This window comes from Meles meles, chromosome 2 (genome assembly GCF_922984935.1).
Source record: "Meles meles chromosome 2, mMelMel3.1 paternal haplotype, whole genome shotgun sequence".
In the NCBI taxonomy this organism is placed as follows: Eukaryota; Metazoa; Chordata; class Mammalia; order Carnivora; family Mustelidae; genus Meles; species Meles meles.
The window spans coordinates 92690346-92716129 of NC_060067.1; the positions used below are offsets into that span (position 1 = coordinate 92690346).

The following is a 25784-nucleotide window of genomic DNA, read 5'->3' on the forward strand; positions in this document are numbered from 1 at the left end:
TAAGCCGCTGCCTTCGGCTCAGGTCATGATCTCAGGTCCTGGGATCGAGTCCCGCATCAGGCTCTCTGCTCAGCAGGGAGCCTGCTTCCCTTTCTCTCTCTCTGCCTGCCTCTCTATCTACCTGTGATCTCTCTCTGTCAAATAAATAAATAAAATCTTTAAAAAATAAATAAATAAATAAATAAATAAATTTTACATCATAAAGTGATATGGACAAGTTAGGGTCCATCTAGTGGAAACCAATACTGATCATTGGTTGGGCTACAGAAAGACATGGAAATTCCTATTTTATTCCACATTGCAGAAAACAAATATTTTCCATTTCTATTTGGAAGAGTTATATTATTGTTCTCCCTTCCAGTAAGGCATCTAGAAATGCTAGGTAAATTTCCTGATATATGATCATCAATACATGAACCTATGAGTCTTTCTACTCTAAGAAATTAGTATTGGGTATAGAACTGTATTCATGTGCTCTTGCCTGAGAGGAAAGATGAGTGGATATTCGTAAGCCGGCACATCATCAATTAAGACAGTAGAGTGGAAAGAGGAGCATGGCTTGTACAGCATCCCAGCCCAACCCTAATTTCATTTCTGAAAGGGAGCAATGATGGGTTCCTACTGCCAGTCCATGAGAGATCTAGAGGCTTTTTAGCAGCTTTGAAAGACAAAATCGATAAATGAGATTTGTCCACATGTATTCCATGTGTCTGAAATGTGGTGTTACCTAGGATACATTACTGGGAAACCACTGTGTTTGGTAATCACTGTAATGTTCTTCATAGTTACTCATGCACTAATAGCTGGAGCAGTCAGCATTCTCTGTGCTCATTTACCAGAGGCCAGTTCATTTCATCCAGTGTATTTTTGTATCTTTTGCATATTATTTTTTGTTATATTTGCAATTTTATTTTTAGAGTTATTAATGTACTCTTTTACACTGAAGTTTAAAAATGAGAACCAATATCTAAATATAACAACTCAGAATAACTTCACAAATATCAAAGTTAATAAGTAGTGGAATTCTTACAAAGTGTAAGAACTGTCGAGGTGCCTGGCTGGCTTGGTTGGTGGAACATGTGACCCTTGATCTCAGGATTTTGAGTTTGAGCACCAAATTGAGTGTGGAGATTCCTTAAAAATAAAATCTTTTAAAAGTAAAAGAACTATCTTTATAGAAGGGGAAGAACTGTCTTTTAACAAAGATAGGGAACTGCCTTTTATCAAGTGACTCTGCTGGACATAAGTTGGTGGCAGTTGCTTTCCTGTGCCTGCTGGCCCCTGTCTTCGTGCAGAGGTGGAATGGTGCTCCACACTGTGGAAGAAGAAGCAAGACAGTCACTCCTTGATTAAGGAGTCATGGGGTCACGTGTGAAAGGGCGCCTACTTTTTAAAAATGCAGATTTCTGGCCCCTCTCCCAGAGATGCTGATTCATCAGCTCCCCAATTTGTTCTACTGATCACCCATATTTGGGAACCACCAGTAAAAGGAATTATTATTCATTGTGCAATCCCTGAGAAAAGCCTTACATTATGGTAGCTCACCGGGAAATTCTGTACCTGAGCTGTACGACTTTGCATGTTACTTTTGCACTAGGAATGCTTTCACTTAACCATGATTTAACATCTTGCCCTAAGCTTTTCATTAGCAATTAGATTAAGAGAAAACACTATGAGGAAAGTTTCTTTCTTGTGTGCAATATTAAATGAAGATATTATTGCATATTAATCAATTTCCTACATGTAGAAAGATTCACTAGCTAGTTCCCTAGAGTCAGTTTTTACAAGTATTATAACTCCTAATATTCCTTCTAGCCTTAACTACCAAGAAAGATACCAATAATACTTGGGGTAGATTTTCCAATTTAATTACTTCCTTTCCATGACCTTCTTGCTGTTTTCTAGTTCTTTACATTAACCTTGATGATTCTTTTGGTATGTATCTCTTTAGCCGTCAGTTTCTTCCAAACTTATTTATAAGTAGGTAGTTGATATAAAAACAAAAAACAAAAAACCAACTTAATGAGAAGTTTCTCCTTCATCTGCTAGAAAGATTCTGGGTGGTTATAATTCACTATATGAGAGCAGAGACCACTGTAGTATGGTAGGAACTTGTATGCAGTTTATGCTTTCGGCCTTAGAGAAACCTGATGAGGCTTGGATGAAGAAAACAATTTTTCCAAATAGGAAAAAATGTGTGTGTGTGTGTGTGTGTGTGTGTGTGTGTGTGTGTGTGTGTGTGTGTGTGTGTGTGTGTGTGTGTTGTATGTGGTTGTTCTCTGCCTCTCACAGTGAGAGTATCTCATCATCTCTTCAGGCCCCCTGTGGCTAAAAAGCAGTCAGGCGTACATGTGGGTAACTTGCATACAAGGGCCCTATTTGCCTGAAGTCATTATTAGGCAAAGAGCTAACATTTTTGAGAATTTGCAGGGTAGTATCTAAATACCGAGACCACATCATTCATTCTCTTGTTCTTTCAATCAAGAAAGATCTATTAAATGTTTTGTTAGGCAATGTGAAGACTACTGTTTCTAGTTCTAAGTTGCTTACAGTGTGGTAGAAAAAACTTAACTCTGTAATATTAGGCATATTTATTGCTTGTATTGCCCAAAAGAGGGGGAGGGGAGGAGAGCAAAGAGTAACTTTGGAAAGACCAGGACTGTGGCTGGCCAGCTGGAGTGCTCAGGAGATTATGCACAAGAGGCCAGAGATGAGTCTCATCTTCTGTGGACAGGGCGTAGAAACTGAAAGACCATCGAAGTGCTGTGTTTTTTGTGTATCCACGTGAAGACATTTGAAAACTGGACTCCTCCATTTGAATTATAGCTTTATCAGCTAGACGCCAAGGAAAATCTGTGTATAATTAGTTGTAATAAACCTCTTGAAGCACAGAGAGTCAACAAAAACTAACAACACGTGCTAATTTGTCACAAAGATAAAGAAGGGAAGGTTTGGAAAGTTCTTATACATATTTTCTCAAAAGTCCCTGAACTATTCAACTGCGGGCTTCAATACACTTTTCTTGTTCTCTTAGTGCCTTTTTTTCCACGTAGTCTTTCAAAATCTGCATCTCTTCTCAAAATCTGACACTCATAACTCAACTGCATGTGAATTTCTGGTGTTGTCTTTTAACTTGGCCAAACAATAGTTTTCTGAGTTAGCTATTAACTTCCACCAGAAAACTAGATAAGTAGAATTAGGCAAAAATTAGAAAGAAGTGGCCTTTAATGGTTATGCTTCAAATATATCACAAGTTGGGGAAATTTATCTTTAAGTTATCTTAATGTATTTCTACATTTGATTTCAAGGTGTGATACATCACAACATTCCTTCCTTTCCTTCTATGGAGCACCTATAGAGTGAAAGCACTATCTAGACCCAGTAGGGCTTGGAGAAACACACTGTAGAGAAATCAGGGTCCTTCTTTCTTCATAAGCCTGTGACCTGTAGAAGACCATGGGATACATAAAGTTGTGATTCGTTGTCATTAACTTTTATCTGCAAAGTAGAGTGGGGATAGAGGGAGGTGGAGGCAACTAGCACTGTCAAGGGTGATATTAACATGTATCTCAGAGGAATGGACATTGGAATTAAATTTTGAATAATGGGTTCTCCAGGCCAGCCTTTCTCAACCTGTTTTCCATCATAATAAAAATGGCATATGTCATTGTCATTTATCAATTCTATATGGTACATTAATATGGACACAGTCAGGTTTTGGCAAAAACATCACAGATTTATCAGGATTTAAAGCATAGAATGCCCTAGGAGCTTTTTCTTTTATTGCTTCTTACAAAAGGTTTTATAAGTATATGACTAATGAAATTATAACTCTAAAATTGTGCCATTTTAATTGGCTAATGAATTAGAAAGAAATATGACTATTTTGTTTTTCTCAATAGTGAACTTTATTTTTCCAATAGATTCTGATTTTTTCGTTTAGAGTTTTGCTCCACGGGTAATAGTAACAAGGCAATCATGTATGTTTGTTTATGATTAACACCATATACTGGTTCATTGAATTCTCTCAACAATATTTTCATGTAGCTGCTGTTTTTCCTGTGTCACATATTAGGTAACTAAGGCTTAGAGAAGTTAAATAATTTGCCCGGTATCACTCAGCTAATAAATAGCTTGGACTCTTATCCATGCAGATAGGAATTAGGACCCATGCTCTTACATGCTGTGGTATACAATAACAGTACTTGAATGAGCAGAGATTATCTAGGTGGATGGAGGTGAATGAATATCTAGATGGGTTGACAGTGAATTATTTAAGGGAACTGGGTAGGCCAGGCAAGAAAAGTTGGGGAGAAGATGGACTTTTAAAAAAGGTTTCATACCTTTTCTGCTACTCGAATTAAAATAAACAGAAAGTGCTTTTATAACGATGAAAGCGATAGAAATGAAGAGTCAGTCATAGAATTTCAAAATTATTGACATGTCATTATCAGTATTACTATAAATTTTACTCAGATTTAATCATTGGAACTCATGTGTCTTAATTGGCCCAAGTGTTGACAGTGTCTTTTTCCTGTGCAGTGTTTGTGTACCTGTGCTTCTTTGCTCATCCTTGCCTTCTTTCTGACCTATGCTATATCAATAATTTTTGGTAGAAGGCTAGTGCAGCAGTAAGATCACTGCTCACTGCTGACCACAACAAAGATGAGACAGGGCACAGGTTACCCCTCCCCAGTGTCACTTAGGGAGACACATTAGGATAAGGCTAACCTGGAATTCTCTCCATTTGTTTTTGTTCTTAGATTTTATTTATTTATTTATTAATTTGACAGAGAGATAACGAGAGAGGGAACACAGCAGGGGGAGTGGGAGAGGTAGAAGCAGGGTTCCCGCAGAGCAGGGAGCCTGACACAGGGCTCAATCCCAGGACCCTGGGATCATGACCTGAGCCAAAGGGAGACTGAGCCACCCAGTCACGCCTCTCCATTTGTTCTTTAATGTTATTCACAAACCCACGTACCTTAATCATCATAGCAGATAACTTTATTTTTTTTTTAAGATTTTATTTATTTATTTGACAGACAAAGATCACAAGTAGGCAGAGAGGCAGGCAGAGAGAGAGAGAGGAGGAAGCAGGCTCCCTGCTGAGCAGAGAGCCCAATGCGGGGCTCGATCCCAAGAACCTGGGATCATGACCTGAGCCGAAGGCAGAGGCTTTAACCCACTGAGCCACCCAGGCACCCCATAGCAGATAAGTTTAAACGCCTCTTAACAGCTGACCCGGGCACACCAGAGTGTGCCACTAACCCAGTCTTTGTGAACAACAGCTCTAGACCAAGAAGAGGGAGAAACGGATTCCAGGGTAAAGGAATAAAATGTTTAAAGATATGGAGGTATGTAAAATACGTGGTGTATTTTCCAGGAAAGCAAAGCTTGTAGGGTGGAAACTTCCAAGGCAAAGGATGGCAGGGGTTAGGAAATGGTGGAGATTCAACTGGAAAGATAGTCTTCGAACTCCAGAGGGCCTTGAAGGGCCAGAGGATCACTGACTCTGCGACTTGAGGCAAACTGGATGAGCCTCAGTTGTCCAAGCCTTAAAATGCAGCTAACATTATCTTCTCCATGAGGTTGTATTAAGTAAAGTGTGTGAAGGACTTGGCATGGAGCTGCACACAGCGACTGTTGGCAGCAACTCATCTCATTGTTACCCTCACTGCTCCCACAAGGTAAAGGAATACAGACTTTATCATGTGGTAGAAAGTCTCCAGGATTCTTAAGGAAAAATGCCCCGTGCACGATCCAAGCAGTTACCTTTAGTGAAGGGAGTGCTCTGGCAGCAGTGTGCCGGGATCGTTTGGAGAAAGGCGGGATTGCAGGGCTCAATATACTGAATCATTTAATCTCAGTAATTTTTGCTTAGTAGATTACTTCTTAGGTCTTAAATACAATTTTAAATATTTTTAATGCTGAATAGACTTTTGTGGAGCCTAAGTCATCTTTTTATTGCTTCCCAGGGACTACAGATATAAAATCTCAATCATGTATTTTTCCTTTTGTCATCTTACCTGATAGCTGGCGTTGTGTGTCTATTGTCTCCACAACACTGCTACATTCTTTTATTTTTTTTTAAGATTCTATTTATTTATTTGACAGAGATCACAAGTAGGCAGAGAGACAGGCAGAGAGAGAGGGGGAAGCAGGCTCCCCACTGAGCAGGGAGCCCAGTGCAGAGCTTGATCCCAGGACCTTGAGATCATGACCCGAGCTGAAGGCAGAGGCTTAACCCACTGAGCCACCCAGGCGCCCTAGCACTGCTACATTCTTGTGCATTCTTCCTTGAAATACCATGTTTGGTATAATCTATGTTTACTAAAGTTTTCAAAGAGGAGCTTCTGTTGCACCACGATCCTCAGACTTCTATTTACTTCTGCATCATGGGATTCACTTGGTCCTGAAAGAGTGTTCTGTAGGCTAAACAAGAAAGTATTTTCCCTGTAATACATCCTCTTACTAGTTTTTCAAAGCATCATGGTATAGGGACCTATGTTCAAATATTGACTGTTTCATTTACAACTTGTGTGACTTTGGGCAAATCACTATCTTATCTAAGCCTCATTTTCCCAGTCTATAAAATGGAGAGAATATTACTTGCCCAAGGACACAAAAGTTATTAAGAGGATTAAATTATACTGCTTGGCTCATAGAAAATACCTATATTTTAATTTATTAAATATTAATATTTGTTAAATATTAATATTAATAAAATTAATTTGATTTATTTTCTGCTTCCCTTAAAGAAAAACTTCCCGGGGCACCTGGGTGGCTCAGTGGGTTGAGCCGCTGCCTTCGGCTCAGGTCGTGATCTCAGGATCCTGGGATCGAGTCCCGCATCGGGCTCTCTGCTCAACAGGGGGCCTGCTTCCCTCTCTCTCTCTGCCTGCCTCTCTGCCTGCTTGTGATCTCTTTCTTTCAAGTAAATAAATAAAATCTTAAAAAAAAAAACAAAAAAAACTTCCCCACCCAAGATATTTTCTATCATTTTTTTTTTCTTTCAGGCGGCAGACTGTCCCGGGAAGCTGTTCATCTTCCATTCTTCCTTGCCGACTGCAGAAGCACCAGGGAAGCTCAAAAACAGAGATGACAAAAAGCTGATTAATACAGACAAAGAGAAGGTATTTGGAAACAATGGGCCTTTGAAGTGTCTCTGTGCCAGTTTTTAAAGGGGAGTAAAGAAAGAGTGAAGGTGTCCTTTATGTAAGAAAGGGAGAGTAGCTAAATGTAATGCATAAATCCAGGACATTGTATATTATAGGAATATTTTGAATCACACATATTTAAGAAAATTTATATTCTTAGAAAAGTTGATTTCTGAAATATCCCTAAAATAAAATAAGGCCTCAAACTTTTTCATGTGTAATCTGTGTAAGAGACTAGGTGATAAGACTGTTATAGAAATGGGGGAAATGGGAGGAGATACAGGAAGAAGATAAAGGTAGAGGGAGAATGTAGACTCCACCATATAACAACATTGCTGAGACAGGAAGTAGAGGTACCTAGTGCTCAAAGTGTGCTTTGCTCAAATCCTCTGAAGTATAGCCATTGCTGGGGGCTTCAGGTCAGTGGGAAGGTTAAGACCATGATGTAGGCATACTAACCACATGACACCAGACAAGTTGCCCCATGTAGGTCTGTAAAGGTAAGACAGGAGTGTCCGTCTCATTAGCATTGTTGGAGGATCAGATAACATTGCCTGCACACACATTTCATACAGCAGGAGCCCAGCACACTGAGTGCTCAGTGAATGGCTGCTGCTCTAATGATGACCATAATTCATTCCTTCAGGCCAGTTCACTTAACTGGAAACAATTTCTCTTTCATTTTAAAAGAATTCAACAGAAATTAAAAATTGAAACCAAAAACATTTTGTGGTTTTCTTTTTCCCCTTGTGCATCTTTTTCTTCAGATACTTTTCCAGCCCCAAACCAATGTCTATGACTCTCTGGCCAAAGACTGTGTGGCTTATGGGTGCTGTGTGACCCTCTTCCTCTTTCCCAGCCAGTATGTGGATGTGGCTTCTTTGGGTCTTGTGCCTCAGCTCACCGGAGGAACCCTTTACAAATACAACAATTTCCAGGTAAAAGTCAGCAACTTGTTCACCTCAGGTTTTTTACTGCTATTTGACTTTAAGCGCTTCAATCATTGGTTAAGAAACCTATGCCCCCTTGTGGGCAACTGACAAATGTAAATGCTAGAGCCAATGGAGATGATGTATATGTGATTAAACTATTGCTTTCCCACTCCCTAAGTGTTTGACAACAGATTGAGCTCATTTATCCTCAGAGGTGAATTTCAATGTAAGCTTCCTTGATGGGGAAAAGTATATTCTATATAAAATTTTAGTATTTTAAATATATTTAAGATACTGTTTTTAAAAGTGACTATGTATTTGTTTAAATTGTTGGGATTTGGGGGGTCAATTCATGATACCCCTCTCTTCCAAGCCTCAATTAAGAGATAGAGTCACGAGATAGTAAAAATGTGAGGAGCATACAGACTCAGGTCTGTGGGCAAGTGGGCTTGCTAATGCTTTACCTTTCAGTATAACTTAATTAAAGCAAGGCCCAGGATAGGCACAGTTACAAGCTTCCTTGTGGACAACTGCACCTTTAAAACTTAACATACTGAGGGGCAAGAAATGTGTGCCTCCTACAGGCAGGCTGCCTCCCCAGAAAGAAGGTCCAGAATAGAGTAAGCTAGGTCTACACAATTCCTTTACTCAGACTTACTAATCAGATAAGTCACCTGCTCTCACCTGAGAAGAAGGCATTAGGGGAGTGCCTCTGACTTATGTATCTGTACATGGAAACATGGAGTGCAAATGAGTGTTCGCCCACATAAATGACAAATGTTAATCATCTATTTTTATTTAGTATCAGTAAAATGATTTTTAATCACCTAGCTACATATTTATATTATAAACTACTTAAGGGATTTGGTAAGACCAAAGATAGCAAATGAAGTAAAATTGAAAAAACTTTAAGAATCCTTTCTAAGGGGATGCCTGGATGGCTCAGTTGGTTATGCTGCTGCCTTTGGCTCAGGTCATGATCGCAGGGTCCTGGGATTGAGTCCCGCATCGGGCTCCTTGCTTGGCAGGGAGCCTGCTTCTCTCTCTGCCTCTGCTTGCCTCTCTGCCTGCTTGTGTGTACTCTCTCTCTCTGGCAAATAAATAAAATCTTAAAAAAAAAAAAAAAGAATCCTTTCTAAGATGTCTGGATAAAGTGGATTTTAATCAAGATTTTAAAAAATAAGAATTATTATTTTAAGTATTTTACTGCCATCTGGTGGACACAGATCCTACTTTATTTTTTAGATGCACATGGATAGCCAACAATTTTTGAATGATCTCAGAAATGATATTGAAAAGAAAATAGGATTCGATGCTATTATGAGGATTCGTACCAGCACAGGTAATTTTCAGTTATACTGTTTTTCAGGTCTCTGCTGTGTGATTGTTTTCTCTTCACATTAATAACGGACCAGGAACAAAATTTCCCTTTTTCCTCATCATTAGGTTTCAGAGCCACTGATTTCTTTGGTGGAATTTTTATGAACAACACCACTGATGTAGAAATGGCGGCCATTGATTGTGACAAGGCAGTGACTGTGGAGTTCAAGCATGATGACAAACTTGCTGAAGACAGTGGAGCCTTAATCCAGGTGATTCAAAACGTATTCCCATTTTTGGTGTTTTAGTTTGTTACTGACAACAGTCAGTGGGGAGACTAAAATACCATCAACTGAGTCATCTCTCTGTAAAGAAATTCAACTCTGTTTTTCCCAAGGCAAAAGTCATTAGATTTCAGCACTCAGTTGTGTATTCTCTGCACCCTCATTTACACATGCTATTTGTATGAAGTCACAATCGTATGTCATGACATGAGAGCCGAGCAAACTGTGACCAGTGTGCTAGGCATTAGCAAACTGACTGCCAGCCATATTCAATTCTTTTAGCTTTAGCACCCATTCATTCATTTGTTGCATTTCTACCATATGGTAGATACCGTGTTAAGTGCATTATTATGTTACATGCAAATATAAATAGAATTTGGTTTTGTAGTAAATAAATTTACATAGACACCATGGAGGTCTTGAATTAAAATAAGAACAATTATATCTAATGGGCATAGTTTTCAGATACTAGCATCGCCCTTAAAGAATGGAGAGGGGTTGGCAGTAAGTTGAGGAAGAACTCTAACTAATGTTTATTTTTTGATCACAGATATTTGAAGAAGTGTATACTTGTTCGCATTCTTGAAATGCGTATATCATCAGTGTGAGACTTAACTACATCATCAAAGTTAGCTGCATGTTTTTAAGGGAGGTGAGGCTTGAATAGGTCTATAATCATCAACATGAAAGTCTTGTTTCTGGACCTGAATCTCTGGTACTGAAATTTAAGATATGTGAAAGTAGAGTAGCAGTAAATGCAAACAGGTGCTTATGTGTGAAAGCCTGGGATAAAATTTAAATTTAACCCAGTGGAGAGTTACATAGAAACCCAATGTATGAATTGTCTTTATACCTCCCTTATTTGTTATAGTTCAGCCATTAGCAATAGTAAAAAAAAAAGATCTGTGGAAGAATTTAGAGTTCCCTGAGCTGTACACACTGTTCTCTAAGTGTAAATAAGATCAGGCTAGCTTGGGTGGACATGTTGATCAGAAAAACATGAGTCCTTGATACTGCCTCTGCAGTGTGCTGTGCTTTACACGACCATTGGAGGTCAAAGAAGACTTCGGATTCACAATCTGAGCTTGAACTGCAGCTCCCAGTTGGCTGATCTCTATAAGAGCTGTGAGACAGATGCTCTTATCAACTTCTTCGCCAAGTCAGGTAACACTCTGCTAATCCTGTAGTGCTGTGTGTCTTGCCTAGTAAGTCAGTCAAGACTTGTTGGTTAATTGAATTAGTAACTGACAACTACTGTGGTAGCACAGCCTTTTGGGGGGCAGATTCAGAATTTATAAAAGCAGAGTGTCAGGGACAATAGTCAGCATCTCTAATTCCAGATCAAGAATGAGATAACTCAATTCAGGCCCACTCTATACAGTTTTATTCAAAGTTTCTTTCATGGGGTGGGGGTGGGCTCTGAGTTGAAATTTAGGAAGATAATACTTAGACTGTCATTATGGTATGCGAGAATGCCCTCTAGCACCTGGGGATAATGGAAAGGGTCTCTCCCTAATGTTGGGCTGAACTTGCCTATCCATACCATGATAATTATGAAATGGGAGGGGCCAGAGTTGGAATTTTCTTTGGTTCCTTCTCCCCTCCACAACCCCCGTTTGAGATTCTATACCAAGGTTTAGAGGAAAGAGTAATCCAGCCCATAGGAATTCAGAACACCAGAAGATGGCAAATTGCTCTTTCCTTTCTCTGTGTGTAGAGTCTGTTTATAATACTCTGTGGAAAAATCTGGACCACTTACCTGCCTTTTGTTAGAGGTAGGCCATTGTTTCCATTGGGTATGTCAGCATACTTACTAAAATGGAGAACATTAAAAAATGACTGTAACATTTTAACACTGTTACTCCTTGCTGGGTGGTCTGAAGATAATAGCAATTTGTTGTTTATTACTATTATCATTTGAAGGGATTTATTTCTGAGCTAAGGCTTTGATGCCATTTTCATTGTTTTGTGCAATTAGCATTTAAAGCAGTTCTCCACCAGCCCTTGAAGGTCATCCGGGAAATCCTGGTTAATCAGACTGCCCATATGTTGGCATGTTACCGAAAGAATTGTGCAAGTCCATCTGCAGCAAGCCAGGTGAGCCACCTATTCTACTTAGATCCTAAAGCGTTACAAGTGATACTAAATGTGCATTTTCTTCAGCATTTGGCTGTAGAAGGCTCATGATGTTCCAATCACTTAGATGCTGTGCATAATAAGCTATACCACCAAGACTGAGAATGCCATTTGGGGAGGCTATGGTCTTTTTACAGCCAACATTAAAAAACTTAGTGGCTTTACAAGATGCTTGAACCAAAAAAATGTGTGTGCACATTGGGTTGGCAGTCACTACATTATGTATAAATAACAGAGTGTTATATGTAAGAAATGTCATAATATAAATGGGATTCTCTTTTGCTTATAAAGATGAATATATGGTTGAAAATTGTGTGTGCTTAAATATCTTTTCAGGCACGTTAATAATCACAGTTGATAAGAGCACCAATGGCAAGAATGATTTCTTTATATTTTATAAACATAAATATAATTTCTAAATATTGGAATTCTTTATATTTAGAAGTTAATAGGTATAAGGGGTTTTGAAGGAAATGTTTCTGTGTATCATCTACTAAGTTGAAAATTTTAGATCCTTTAAATAAATCTCATTTAGACTCTCTTGGGGAAAAGAAAAAGTAGACCCTCATGTTCACATTTATTTTTATATCTGTTCTCTTATTCACATTTTTCCCTATGTCAGTCAAAGCTAGGTGCGACTTTTTGTAGTTTTGTGTTGAATATCTGAATATAGAATTTGGATTGAAAGGAAAACAGCAACAGATGGGAAATTTTTCTGGTTAATTCATTGTCAAAAGTAGTGGGTGCTGTGAGGATGTCTGAAACCCCACTCAGAAATAAGCCTTGGGTACCTGGGTGGTTCACTTTGGCTCAGGATCTCAGGGTCCTGGGATCAAGCCCTGCATTGGACTCCCTGCTCAGCAGGGAGTTTGCCTCTCCCTCTGCTTTCCCACCCTGCACATACAATTGCTTGAGCTTTCTGTCTCTCAGATAAATAAAATCTTTTTTTTTAAAAGCCTTTAGCAGCAGAGATAATGCAGATAAAATCAGGGGACCAAATTTCATAATCTGGGTAAAGGAAAATGAAATATAGTTATTAGCTTGGACTTTTCACAAAAATTCCTTTCTCTGCTGTTCTGATTAAGTTAGCCACCGATTCTTCTGTCTCCTGTGTTGACAGTCACATAAGCAGCTCTTGAATCTCTGTGTAAGTGTCTGTCCTCTTTATTAGCCAGAAGATGTGGCACTTCAGTAACTGAATTCCAATATAAGTACAATTTCACAGTGTATTTGTTTAATTTATACACTGCCCATCAGGTGCACCTGGATCAAGTCCAACCACGAGCATTTTATACCCCAGTTTTACTGTTTGTTTTAGAGCTCTGGAAACATTCTGTCTCTGGAGTATCTCATACTTCAGAAGGAGGTTGAAGGAGAGCAGGTACAGTTAGTGTCCTCTCAGAAAGTTTATTTGGTAACGTTAAAGCAATTGGATTCAAAGACCTTAAGTTAAAAACAAATCTGTTGCCTATTTAAGGAAAGAAATCAAATCTGTTCATTCCTTCTGGTTTAAAAGTTAAAAGCTTTGTCTCTACTACTAGATCATCTGGTTATGCAGTTTAATTATTTCTGGAGGAAAAACACGATGATGCCACATTTTCTCTGAAAAAGTTGATAGAGATTATTCCTGTTCTTATGATGAGATTTTACTTTCTCCACGAACACATTTCAGGTGTGCATTTCAACCATTGATGCGCTTTAAGAAATGACATAATTTAGATACCTTGTGATTATCCAGCATGGATTGGGGAAAATGTAGGGCTCATAAGACTTAGTGACAGTAGTATATTAAAATATACCATTACTTAGACACATGAAGTGGCTGAACCTGGGGTTGTCTTCAGAGAATGTAACTTCAGATGTGCTGCCCTCTCATCATTCACTTTTTTTTTTTTTAAGATTTTATTTATTTATTTGACAGACAGAGATCAAAAGTAGGCAGAGAGACAGACAGAGACAGGGGGAAGCAGGCTCCCCGCCAAGCAGAAAGCCCAATGCGGGCCTTGATCCCAGGACCCTGAGATCCTGAGCCGAAGACAGAGGCTTTAACTTACTGAGCCACCCAGGCGCCCCTCATCGTTTGCTTTAAGAAACAATACCTATAATTGCTAAAGGAATTCACTCTTTTACTGCAGAGCCCAAAGTTTCCATGACGTAAGTAGGACCTAAGTTGCTGTATACTTGGATTATATGACACTGGACCTCAAAAGATCTGCTTTTACTGACTCCCAGGGCCAGGACTAGCTTGAAGCAAGTGAGGCATTTAGGGTGCAAAATTTAAGGAGGCATCTATTGTGGAGGTCATATTTTGATGCTGGGTTAAGATCTAAAACTGCAAACAACATGAAATCAGTTTGTTAAGCTTACATGAGCAAGGTAGATTCTTTTTTATTGAATCTAGTAACTCAGTCTTCCGAATTTAAATGTATTACATTATATGGGAGTACAGTGACTTCAAAAGGTAAGTCAAATGCACTTAACTGCAAAGTAATTGTTTTTTTAAGTCATTGCCGTTCTGTCATTTCAAAACTCTGAGAAAAATTCTCTAAATTCAATCAAACTGGACTCATGTGAATTTATACACCCTTCCTCACCTGTACCTTTTATCCCCAAGAATGATTGTTACTCATGGAGGAGATCCAAGGAGGTGGGGAAAAGTTTATAGGGTCCATCTGTTGCCACATTTTTTCCCCACCACAGAAACATGGGCGAAGAATGTCTCCTTGGTTTTTTTCACCCTAACTCCATTTTTCTTCCGTCTGCCACCTCTCATCCAATCCCCTCTGATTGGACTTTTAGTCTTGTAAGGTCATTGTAGGTCAGGAGGCTCACCCCTTGGTGGCATTTGAGACAACATATTTCTAAACTGTCTTAATGTAACCTGATTAATGAGAAGCAACCAGTGAAATTACAAGATAATATTTGAAAAACTGTGTGTACCTGCTTCAGTATGAGAATCTAAGAATATTCTTAATTCATAATATGTAAGACGCCTAACTGGTAACTGGCCCAGAAACAACATTAAGACCACATGGCTCTGGAATCGGATTATGATATGGTCCCTACATCTTTTGACCATATTTTTTCTTGGTTGAAAAAGTAATGCAGTGGCGTATGTTGTCAAATAAAAAGGTTTTATGCTAGAGGAAAAAAAGAAGAGTATTCTACTCTGATGAGGATACATGCATTTGACCGTCTTTGATTCTCTGAAAAGGGATTAGGAGGAGAAAGGAAATAAACCACAAAATAGAATTGTCCTGAAATATGTTTGCCCGAACCAGTTAGAAAACTGTCTTACACATTCTTTACTTAGTAGACCATGAGAAGAAACTTGCAATATGAAAGGATTTAAGTGGAGGAATAAATCCTAAAGATCCTTGAGGGAAAGTTTCTTTTTAGTGTGGATTCTGATAAGCATATATTCTTTTTCCTCATTAAGTGAGAACACTAAGAAAACAATCATGAATTTGTAGACCAGATATCCAGAAGTGCTACATTGTGTTGTTATTTGCAGCATGATAAAACAGTATGTTTTTGGAACTGTAGGAGTTTGATTTTGCCTGTTACCATTCAGTAGTGACACACCTAAATCCAGGAAGCGTTTTCTTTTTTAGTTCATATCTATAGTGTCATAATCTCCTTATTATGTTTTATTGATTCATGTGTCTGCCATCTCTGAAGGACTTTGGCATCTTGGGTCACCGACTGTCCCTTATTCCCCTGACCTATCATTGACACTTTGCACAGAACCCATGACACGGTGACATTTAATACATGTTTGATGAGTTTATGGCTAACTGTGTGAGTTTGAGGTACATGAAGCACGTAAAGGATGGGCATGGGCAGTTGAAAAAGACAGTCTTCTTGAACTCAAGAGGTAGAGGTTGGTAACACAGATTAGGATCTTTTTAAAGATTGTGTAAAGTCTTGTGAAAGATTTTATTTATTTATTTGACAAGACAGTGAGAGAGGGAACACAAACAGGGGGAGTTCGAGAGAGAGAAGCCGGCCTCCCGCTGAGCAGGGAGGCTGATGTGGGGCTTGATCCCAGGACCCTAGGATCATGACCTGAGCCAAAGGCAGATGCTTAACAACTGAGCCACCCAGGTGCCCCAGGAAATCATTTATTAATAAACGTGTGTAATACTGTGTGCTAGGTACCCTTATAAGTGCTTCACAAATTAATAATCATTAAATCCTCCTAACAATTCCAAGATCATGCAGGAGATGGGCTGTTCCAGTGTTAAATGAGAAAACGTAGGACAAGAGAGAATGGTTTGCCCAGGGTCACACACCTGTTAAGAGGCAGAGATGGAATTAGGTTCTGCCGAAGCACCTAGAGAAAACTAACTGCCGTTGTTTGAATACCTCATGGGTGTCCATTTCTGTGCTCTGCGTGCTTGTATGTGTTATCATTTAATCCTTACAATTACCTCAAAAACAAATGATGTTTTTGTCTTACAAGTAAAACTCGGGGGTTCTTTCTCATAAAGGTCAAGTGTATGAAACAACTGTCTTTCTTCTTTCAGCTTATTTTACCAGATTCCATGAAAGTATTACCAGTGTACATGAATTGTTTGTTAAAAAACTGTGTGCTGCTTAGCAGACCAGAGATCTCAACAGATGAACGGGCGTACCAGAGACAGCTGGTCATGACCATGGGTGTGGCCGACTCTCAGCTTTTCTTCTACCCACAGCTTCTGCCAATAGTGAGTACAAGGCAGTGGTGCATTTTCTAGAGGAGTCTGGAAGGGAATCATATTTTGTCCTTTTCCATATGTTCTATCTGGAACATTTTGTTCTTAAGAAATTTAAAGTCACCAATGACTTTAGAATGTGTCATGTGGGACCGAGAGCAGAAGCTCTTTAAGCAAGTATTTTGCATCAACAAGTGTTCAGTGTGGTGACGTTGATGGTGGGAGTTTGGGGTGTTCCTATTCCAGTGAATTGCTCAGATAATTGCTTTTCTTTCCTCATGCCCAAATGGCAGATTGAATTGTTAGTAACCAAGTTGGAGCCAGCCAACCTTCAGTTGCTCAAGAAATCTACCTTATAGCATCAAAGGCAACTGATACATGTGTGTATGGGATCTTATGTGCACACATGTATTTGTCTCTGTACAATGTATGAATGTCTAAAAGTCACCGTGTTTAACTAGAATGGCTATGATTCACCTTGACTAAATACAATCAAGGATTTACAAATCACGTATATCTGAGGCCATCTACACTGTACAAGAGGCCAACTTCACTTGCCCTTGCCTTGGAGAATTTACTTCACATGTATTTCATTTATTTGAAGTCAGTCCTTGATGTCTTGTATGCCCCTGTGCTCTGCAACTAAGCTCTTTTTCTCTGAGACCTAACAAGTTCAAGTTACAATTGAGGGATAAAAGAGGGGAAGGCTGGTGACTTATTTCTAATCCCTATCTTGAAAGTCATACTCCAGTTCTCAGGAACAGTTCAGTCAGTATTAGAGTTAATACTTTAATACTTTAATAATAATTTTTTAATACTTTAATAATTTAATAATTTAGGTTGGAAATTAAAAGGTATTAATTCTTTCGATCACTATGAACACTAGAATTTTTATAAAATGATTGGTTTTCAGATAAAAATGAATTAGCAAGAATCTATATGCCAGACAGACTAGAACTCTAAGGGATAAGAGCATCACCACTCCACTAAAATCTTCTTGTCAAGGTCACCAGTGGCCAGCATGCTGCTAAATCCGAAGGGCAGTTCTCGGTCCTCCTCTTACCATCAACAGCATCTGACACAGTTTATTTCTCCCTCTAGGAGCCCCTTCTTCACTTGACTTCTGGTTTCTCTGCTTCCCTGGTCACTTCTCCTGCTGCCTTTGCTAGCTTATCCTCTTCTTCCTGTCAGAGTACCCCTGGCGCTCAGTCCTTGGGAAGCTTCTCTTGTCTGTCTGCGCTCAACACTGTTGGGGGCTCATCTCTCCTTTCAGATCCATTTATATACTGATTCCCACATTTGTATCTCCAGCTGGACCACTGTCCGGAGCTCTAGATGTATCTGTCCTGTAGCCTACTGAGCATCTCTCTGTGGATGTGTAATGGGCACCTTAAACCAAGCCCTGAGCTCCTGTCCACACCTGCTCTCCTGCAATCTTCTCTATCCCCATTTACCTCTACTCTCTCTTGCCAGTTCTTTAAGCCAAAGCTTGTTCTCTTATCCGTCACATCTCATCCACCAGTAAACATGCCAGCTCTCCTTTCCAAGAATATCTGGGTTCTGACCACTTTCTCTCCTCCTCATCTGTCACAGCTCAGATTTGAGCATAATCATCTCTCCCGTGAACTATGGCAGGACTCTCTCAACAACCCTTGAGGTTTGCACATTTGCCTCTCTGGTCTGTGTTCGGCATAAAAGTTAGAGTGGTCCTGTTAAAATAATTATGAGCTCATGTCCCTACACTACTCAGAACACTCTAGGATTTCCCATTTCAGGAAACACCAAATTTCCTACTGCCTGGCCCAGTGTCATCTGTACTAACCTCTCTCCTTTTCTGTCTGACCTCGTCTTCCGTTACTGTCTACTTCTTCACTCTACTCCAGGCACCCTGGCCTCTTTGCTGATCCTGAAACATCTGAGACAGATTCTTGCCGTAGGATCTTTGCACCAACTATTCCCTCCATCCTGAATGCTCTTCCACAGATATTCCCATGGCCCTGTTTCTCATCTCTTTGGGCAAAATTACCTTCCCAACTAACCTTCTTAGACTACCCTATTTGAAGTTGTACTACCAGCACTGACATGCCCTATCCCACTTTCCTGCTTCTTTTCTTCATAGCACTTGACACCATTTAAAATTCAATGTATTTTACTTATTTTATTTGTTGCCTCTTATTCCTTCCAAAAAATGATTGGTGTGCTTGAATAGTTACTGTCTAATGACTAGAATAATGCCTGGCACATAGTAGCCATTCATTAAATATTCATTAGAAGGAAAAAGGGAGGAGGGAGGTGATAGGAAAAGGAGGAGAGAGGAAGAAGGGACAGGAAGGATGGATGACAAACTTACTAACTCTCCTGCCTTTACCTGCACAGCACACGTTAGATGTCAAAAGTACAGCCCTACCCACCGCTATTCGTTGCTCTGAGTCCCGTCTTTCAGAAGAAGGAATATTCTTATTGGCTAATGGTCTCAACATGTTCTTATGGTTAGGAGTTAGCAGCCCACCAGAACTGATCCAAGGAATATTTAATGTGCCATCTTTTGCACATATCAACACAGATATGGTGAGTATTTTTTTTCATTGTTTTTGTGGTAATGTACAAATTCTTAAATGTTTTGTGTTCATGTGCAACCACATATTACAAAGTAGATAAAACAATAAAGGATATAGTTCTTTATAAGAAAGAGAATTTTATGTGGTAATGAATAACAATTAGCTGGTATAAAGTTATTTGTATAAAGTATTATGAGACAACCAAAACATAGACTAAAAAGAGATTGCCCAGCCCTTCCAAAGCATTTACTGTGTGTTAATCACTGTGCTCTAAATACTTTAAACACAGCATCCCATTCAATTGTCACAACAAATCAACGAGATGGATATTGTTGTCAACATTGTATAGATGAATCAATTGAGGTTTGGAGACAAGTTCTTTCGGGTAGTCAGGAGCAGAGATGGAAAGTGAATCCAGTTCTCGTACTCTGTCCTGCTCTTCCTGGTGTGGAACTGCATATTCAAAGGAATGCAGAAATCTTCCACACATGTTCCGCTGTAGTCCAAGACTGTGTCTGATTAATGGGTTGCAAAATAATAATCTTACAAAAACAGGTTGTATACCTCTTTGTTATAAATAAGTTGTATATTCTCCTCATTACAGAAGAGATTGTGGATTTGATATAAAATGAATACAAATGACTTTATTTTTAAAGTACTTTAGGAAAAATCAGCAATTATCATTTGTTTAAAAATCAACATTAATTGCAAATTAATTATAGACCATTTTTGCATGGGCATCGTTACTGTGATGTGTATTGTCTTACTCTGCTTGGTGGTGGATTTCTTATGAACGCACATGTAGAACTCAGCAGTTTGTTCCCCAAGGCCTCACTTGTATGATGGTAAGATGAATTCCCCAATTTCTGTTATGAAGATAGAGACATAATATCTTGGAAGAAGGGACAGGGTCAAAATTCCAGGCTAGGTAGGTGGTCAGTTTAGAGAGATGCATATCCATTATGAATGTTAAAAAAATATTTTTAAAAAAATTAAAGGTGTCCATATCCCATTAAGAAAATAGTTTTAAGATGAAGATTCAGAAATAGCAAGATGTTTGCATGGGTTAAAATTAAGGAGTGATTAGAAAATTAGAATTAAAAATAAAAAATTTGAAATAAAAAGTTTAAAAATTAGAATTCATTTTTAAAAAATGAAAATTCAGTAGGGAAAGAGCTATGAGTCTGAAGAATGTTTATATAAAATTTAAGGAAGCTTCCTCATCTGTCACAGTGTATTGTTGGAGTAAATGTTAAATGCATATTTGCTGAATTGAATATTACATATGAAATCACAAAGCAGCAGATTGGTAGGTTTGTGCTTATATCATGTGCCTCCTCTCAGCCTTCTTCAAAAAAGAAAAAGAAAAAACCAAATGTCACTTTCATTTTAGAGACAGTTGGCACTTTAAAACATGTATGAAGTGTATATGTTATTTGTTACAGAAAAAATCTGCCTTAGTGTCAAAAAGTACCCACCAAAAATGTGAATATAAATAATGAATTTTTTGCCTTTTTTTTCCCCAACACGTCTGTGAGAAATATTGGCCGTGATCTTTTCCTGAGACTTGTGACTTTGTGGTAAAATGTTCTACCTCGCCTTTTCAGTGGCTAAGTCACAGATGATATATTAGCTCTTGATACTTTTTTTTTTTTTTTTTTTGGAGAAGTAATCATAAGCATTTTACTCTTGTCTTATTGGAAGAAGTGAAGTCCAGATCCTTCATGTCCCCCAGAGGCCGGGGTAGCAGGATGGTTATCTCTTATAAACCATTAGCCGAATTTCAGGGGTATCTCAGGGGCCATATTCCTCTTGAGAAATCAGCATTTGATGGTTTGTCTGAATTTTGAAACAGTGGTATTTGGATGGCATTTTCTAAATATGGTAACGATTCATGGTCCTGCAGTGGATCCACTGAAGGAATAAAGTACATCTTTTCTCCCATAAGCCTTGAAGTAGCCATCTTACAAAGGGATTAAGCATCACGGTGAATGATCCAAAGATATCCTTTGCATAAAACATACAGTTGTTGTGTCATTTCAGTGGTGTACATGTGTCAAATTCTAGAGAAGGATGTTTATTTTCAATAGAGAGTTAGTTGGTGGAAATGTATTCCAATAAGAATGAATAATTTTTAGTGCATTTTTTCACATTTTTTGTTTTTAGGTAAAGGCACTAAGCCAATAATCAAATATATGGTGTAGAAGGCTGTTTTCTAACTTCAACATTCTAATAATTTCATTGCTGCTTCTATCTAAATGCTATCAATTACATTGAAACTTTAACTTTGGTTTTCTTAAATTTAGACAACACTGCCTGAAGTTGGAAACCCATACTCTCAAACACTCAGAATGATAATGAGTATTATCCAACAAAAGAGGCCATATTCAATGAAGGTAAGAATGAGATTTTTTTCCCTTTCGTTAAGTGTTTATTTGTATTTCATTACAGACTTTGTAAATGCATGTCCTGTATTTTTATAACATGATCTTTGGTAGAAAACTCACAGTAACCTAATATATCTACCTACTCAACAGAAGCAAACATAAAAAAAAAAAAAAAAAAAAGTAAATAGGTATCACCACAGGTTGCCCATGGGTTATTTTAGTAATTATTAACTTAGTAATCAAGAACTTCTTTATGGCTTAGTAGCAGTTGATATCATTAACAGACTATGAAATGACTGCCTTCAGGGCTTAAAATTACTTAGTTATATAGAACTATCATTCAGGACACTTTTAAAATTTTATTTTTACAACTTTAGATTTGTGATCTCTGGGAAGTTTGTTATCCTAGTCCTTCTAAGCCCTTCAAGCCTTCAAGTTTAATAAAAGAATATAAACTGTCTATAACTCGGGAAGATTATGCCTTGTTACTGAGTCCCAGCTACTCATCTGTCTTCCTTCTCAAGCTCAAGGTGAAAAGGAAGTTTCTCCTGGAGTTTGAGATGTACAAATGGTGATGGTTTATTACTGTACTACTCCCTGCAGTTGTATGGGACACTCACCTGGAGGCAGGCCTCTGCAACAGTCAGGGCCTTAGGGGTCATTTTTCCCTGAAATATACACATAATATTAATGTAAGTCAACATCCTTAGCCTTGAAAGATATTCATGCATCCACACATCAACTTTAGGCAGCGCTGAGGTAAACTGAACTAATGCAGCGCTTTGTAATCTCGAGGATAACTGGGTGAACACAGAACATTTCTAGAACTGTTCTCTACCACATGGCATCTACTTGGGTTCAATTTTAGGGTAGGACCTAGAGATGACAGAGAAGGCTCACAGTAAAAACATTTTTCATATGACACTCTCTGAAGGCCTTGGAGGCATGTAATTAAATCTAGGGTTTCATGAAACAAAAAATGAGAACCACTGGTATTGAGTGCAAAGCAGTGATGATCCATCTACCTTCATCCCAGCTACGGGAGTGGCATCCCCACCACCTGCCCCGTTTGTAGAGAATAGACTAAACATGGAGACATCCTTGTGCTCAGGAACCTCTCCTTCCAGGGAAAATAAAACCTGTCTCTCTGCTTTCTCCCACCTGCTCTAATAGTGCATGTTAGCTTTAATAAGTCATGTTGGCTTTAATTATAAAAATATCTGGGATAAGCTCTGGACACATGTGAATAAGATACAAGCAGTTCCATGTTAAATAATTTTGGCTTGACTACTTAAATCAAATTTTCTTATGTGCCGCTTGCAAATGTATCTGTTGTTAATAAGATTTCTTCAGCCTTTTCAAGGTACTATCTGTATTACAAATTTGAAAATCTAAAATCTATAGAGGTTAGAAGACACACCTGCTCTAACTGCTGCCTTTCAGCACCCTCCAGCACCATCTAACAGATATGGATGGAAGTGAGGCTCAGAAGAGTTTACTCACTGGGTTTCTGTCTCTCAGCTGGATCAGGACAGATAAAGTCTAGCCCCCGGTGCTTAGTCCAATGCACGTAGCATTATGCCTTTGGTTCTCACTTTGGGAAAATAGACCACACAAAGGAAATAAAAACACATTTATAGAGTCTTTAGATCTCTTTTAAAGAGTCAAGATTGAAGAGGAGAATTAAAAAACTGGAACGGAAGGGTCAAGAACAGCAAAATCAAATCCAGAAGGCCTTGCTGCCTTCTGGGTTATGCTAATTAGCTTTTTAAACAATCCCCTTATCATTGTTTGCATGGTCTTGCATTTGTGGGGGACAAAAAGAAAGATTGGTATCACAGGATATCTGGAAAGACTACCGAAATCAGATGTCTCACTGATAAATTCTAGTCCTGCCCTGCTCCAAGTTCTGTGTTCCAAGTGTTTGCCATTCTCTTCTTCCCCGTGTGTTTTCCAGATTAGTCCCTTCCCATTGGCTCCTTTCAGTTTATAAGCCGTTCAAATCTACCTTTATTGAAGCTCCTAATTCTCCAAGATTCTGCTTCCCTTTTCTTTGATTTCATTCTACAAATTAGTATTAAGTGCTAGCAAGGTACTGGGTGTTTTATCACCATGCTTCTTGAAAAAGCTATCTGTTAACTGCTTATATTCCCTTATTCCCACGTCTCCAGGTATCTGAAATGGCGAAACAGCTAAAGAAATTGATTCTCAATCCCTTTACAACAATTGCAAAATTGAATATTACATTTTTCCTCAAATTTTCTCTTCTGTCAGTTTTCAAAATGTCATATTCTCATGATGCTTCTTTCTCAACTGACCTTTTTCTTTAGATTCTTTTCGTTTATCTGCCCCCTTAAGAAGAGTTGGCGTTCCCCTAAGTTGTGTCTGCTACTCTCTCCTCCTTCAGCTCATTCTTTAGGGTGATCCTGATCACTCTCACTATTTATCTGTTTCTTATGAGGCAGGCCATGAGAAATGAGAATGGCTCTTGAAGTGCAATGATTCTTTAAGGTGCCTGGTACCGTGACCTAGAGAATATAAACTGGGACTACTCGAGATAGTCAGTTCTTCCATGAAGAGGGTACACATGAGGCTGGGAGGGACACCAGCAATGATCATTTTAATATTCTCTTCCCACTCTACAAGGCTATTTCCCTCCCTATAGAAAGGTAAAGAAGGGGGCTGATAAAATATGGATTCCCCAGTCCATCCCACTATTTTTTCCTCTTAGTTGTATGGTTTACTCCTTAAGAAGATCACCAGCATGTCAAGACAATTAAGATGGCTTGCCACCACTTCTATGAATCTGCTTCCTGAGACCTCCCACCATACTTTCTGTGTCATTCTGGAACTAGTAGTGGGAGGTTCAACTTTGTCTGTAGAAACTCAAATGGTAGAGCCAGAATTTTTTTTTTAAAGAATTTATTGATTTATTTGAGAGACAGAAACAGCATGAGCAGAGGGAAGGGTAGAGGGGTAGGCAGAAGCAGACTCCCTGCTGAGCAGGGGAGCCTAATGTGGGGCTCCATCCCAGGACCCCGAGATCATGACTTGAGTCAAAGTCAGATGTTTAAGTGACAGAACTACCCAGGTGTCCTGAATCAGGGTATTTGGGTTTTTTTTTTTACCTTAAAGCTAAGTTTCTCCCTAAGGTGAAATTCATTTCCTATTCTATTTCCACCTCAGATCATAGCCAGACACCCTTCATCGAAGGAGGTTTTACAGTGAGCACCATAGGAAAATAAATAACCCAAGTGAATGGCAGCAACAGCATGTGTATAATATGGACTTCCTCCCATTAATTCCCATAGACAAATTAAATTCTAAAGAAATTAGAGTCTCAAATCCTTCCCTTCACAATGTCTCATTCTGCCCAGTGTCAGCCTGGGCTGTTTCACTGAGGCCAGACCCACACTGCTCTTGCCTGTCAGGGACAGTAATAACCAGTAAAAAGAAAATGGCCTTGGCTTCAGGCTCACCAGGATGCAAGTTTTAATCTCCTTTGGAGAAGTTTCCGTTGAAGGTTAGTTGTGCTTCCCTGTGTTGGGGTGGAGGTGTGCCTGTCCACACTGCTGTTCCAGTGCGGCATCCCCGTGCCTGGCAATGACACCTGAAAGCACCTGTCAGTATCCACATAGGTTCGCTGAGCTGTAGGGGTGGCAGCAGCTGTTGTGTTTTTATCAGGCCAGGGGTGGTTTAAAGCTTATCAGCCTAGGGGCCAGGCTGAAATAGCATAAAGGAAAGAAAGCAAATTGTGTTGACAGTATCATCCTACTTGATAACTAAAGCAAAAGTAGGGAGGGCCAGTCCCTCCTGGCCGAAATGCGATGTACCTTCCTCCCTGCAGCGGGTAACGGCAGACCTTTCTGGTGGTTGGTTTCACTAGGTGAGAGGAAGTGAGGGGATGCCATGAAGCAGGCAGGGAGACCTTGTTTTGTGTGTGTGCTCCGTTAACTCCACTCATCGCTCAGTAGATGACAAATTCTGACCATTCATATTGTCATCTCTGACTACCTGAAAACAGGAGTGAGTAAGGACAGGAAGGGCTCCAAGTGTTTATGCCAAGGCTGCCCCCTTCGGGGCTTTTTTCCCATGCACCGCTTCCCCTAGGGCAGCATTGTCCAATAATGCAAGCTGCATATGTAATTCTGCATTTCCTAGTAGTCATGTCAGAAATGTAGAAGAGTCATTTTAGTAATATATTATTAACCCAGCATGTCCAAAATAGCATTTCCAGATGGATATGCAGTTAGTGAGTTTTACATTTTCTTTTTCTCAAAGTCTTAGAAATCCGTTGTGTATTTTACATTTAC

At 39.1% G+C, this 25784-nt stretch overlaps 1 protein-coding gene across 2 annotated transcripts in view; it reads left to right on the forward strand.

The window, feature by feature from the left end:
- The window catches only part of SEC24D (SEC24 homolog D, COPII coat complex component), a 104901-nt gene that overhangs the window by 77206 nt on the left and 1911 nt on the right, over positions 1-25784 (forward strand). For both annotated transcript variants that reach the window (XM_045997832.1, XM_045997833.1), the window contains exons 14-22: positions 7017-7133; positions 7925-8095; positions 9335-9431; positions 9536-9681; positions 10719-10857; positions 11672-11790; positions 16359-16538; positions 18903-19094; positions 21391-21480. In XM_045997832.1, the coding sequence (XP_045853788.1) occupies positions 7017-7133; positions 7925-8095; positions 9335-9431; positions 9536-9681; positions 10719-10857; positions 11672-11790; positions 16359-16538; positions 18903-19094; positions 21391-21480 (1251 nt within the window). The remainder of the gene's footprint in view (positions 1-7016; positions 7134-7924; positions 8096-9334; positions 9432-9535; positions 9682-10718; positions 10858-11671; positions 11791-16358; positions 16539-18902; positions 19095-21390; positions 21481-25784) is intronic.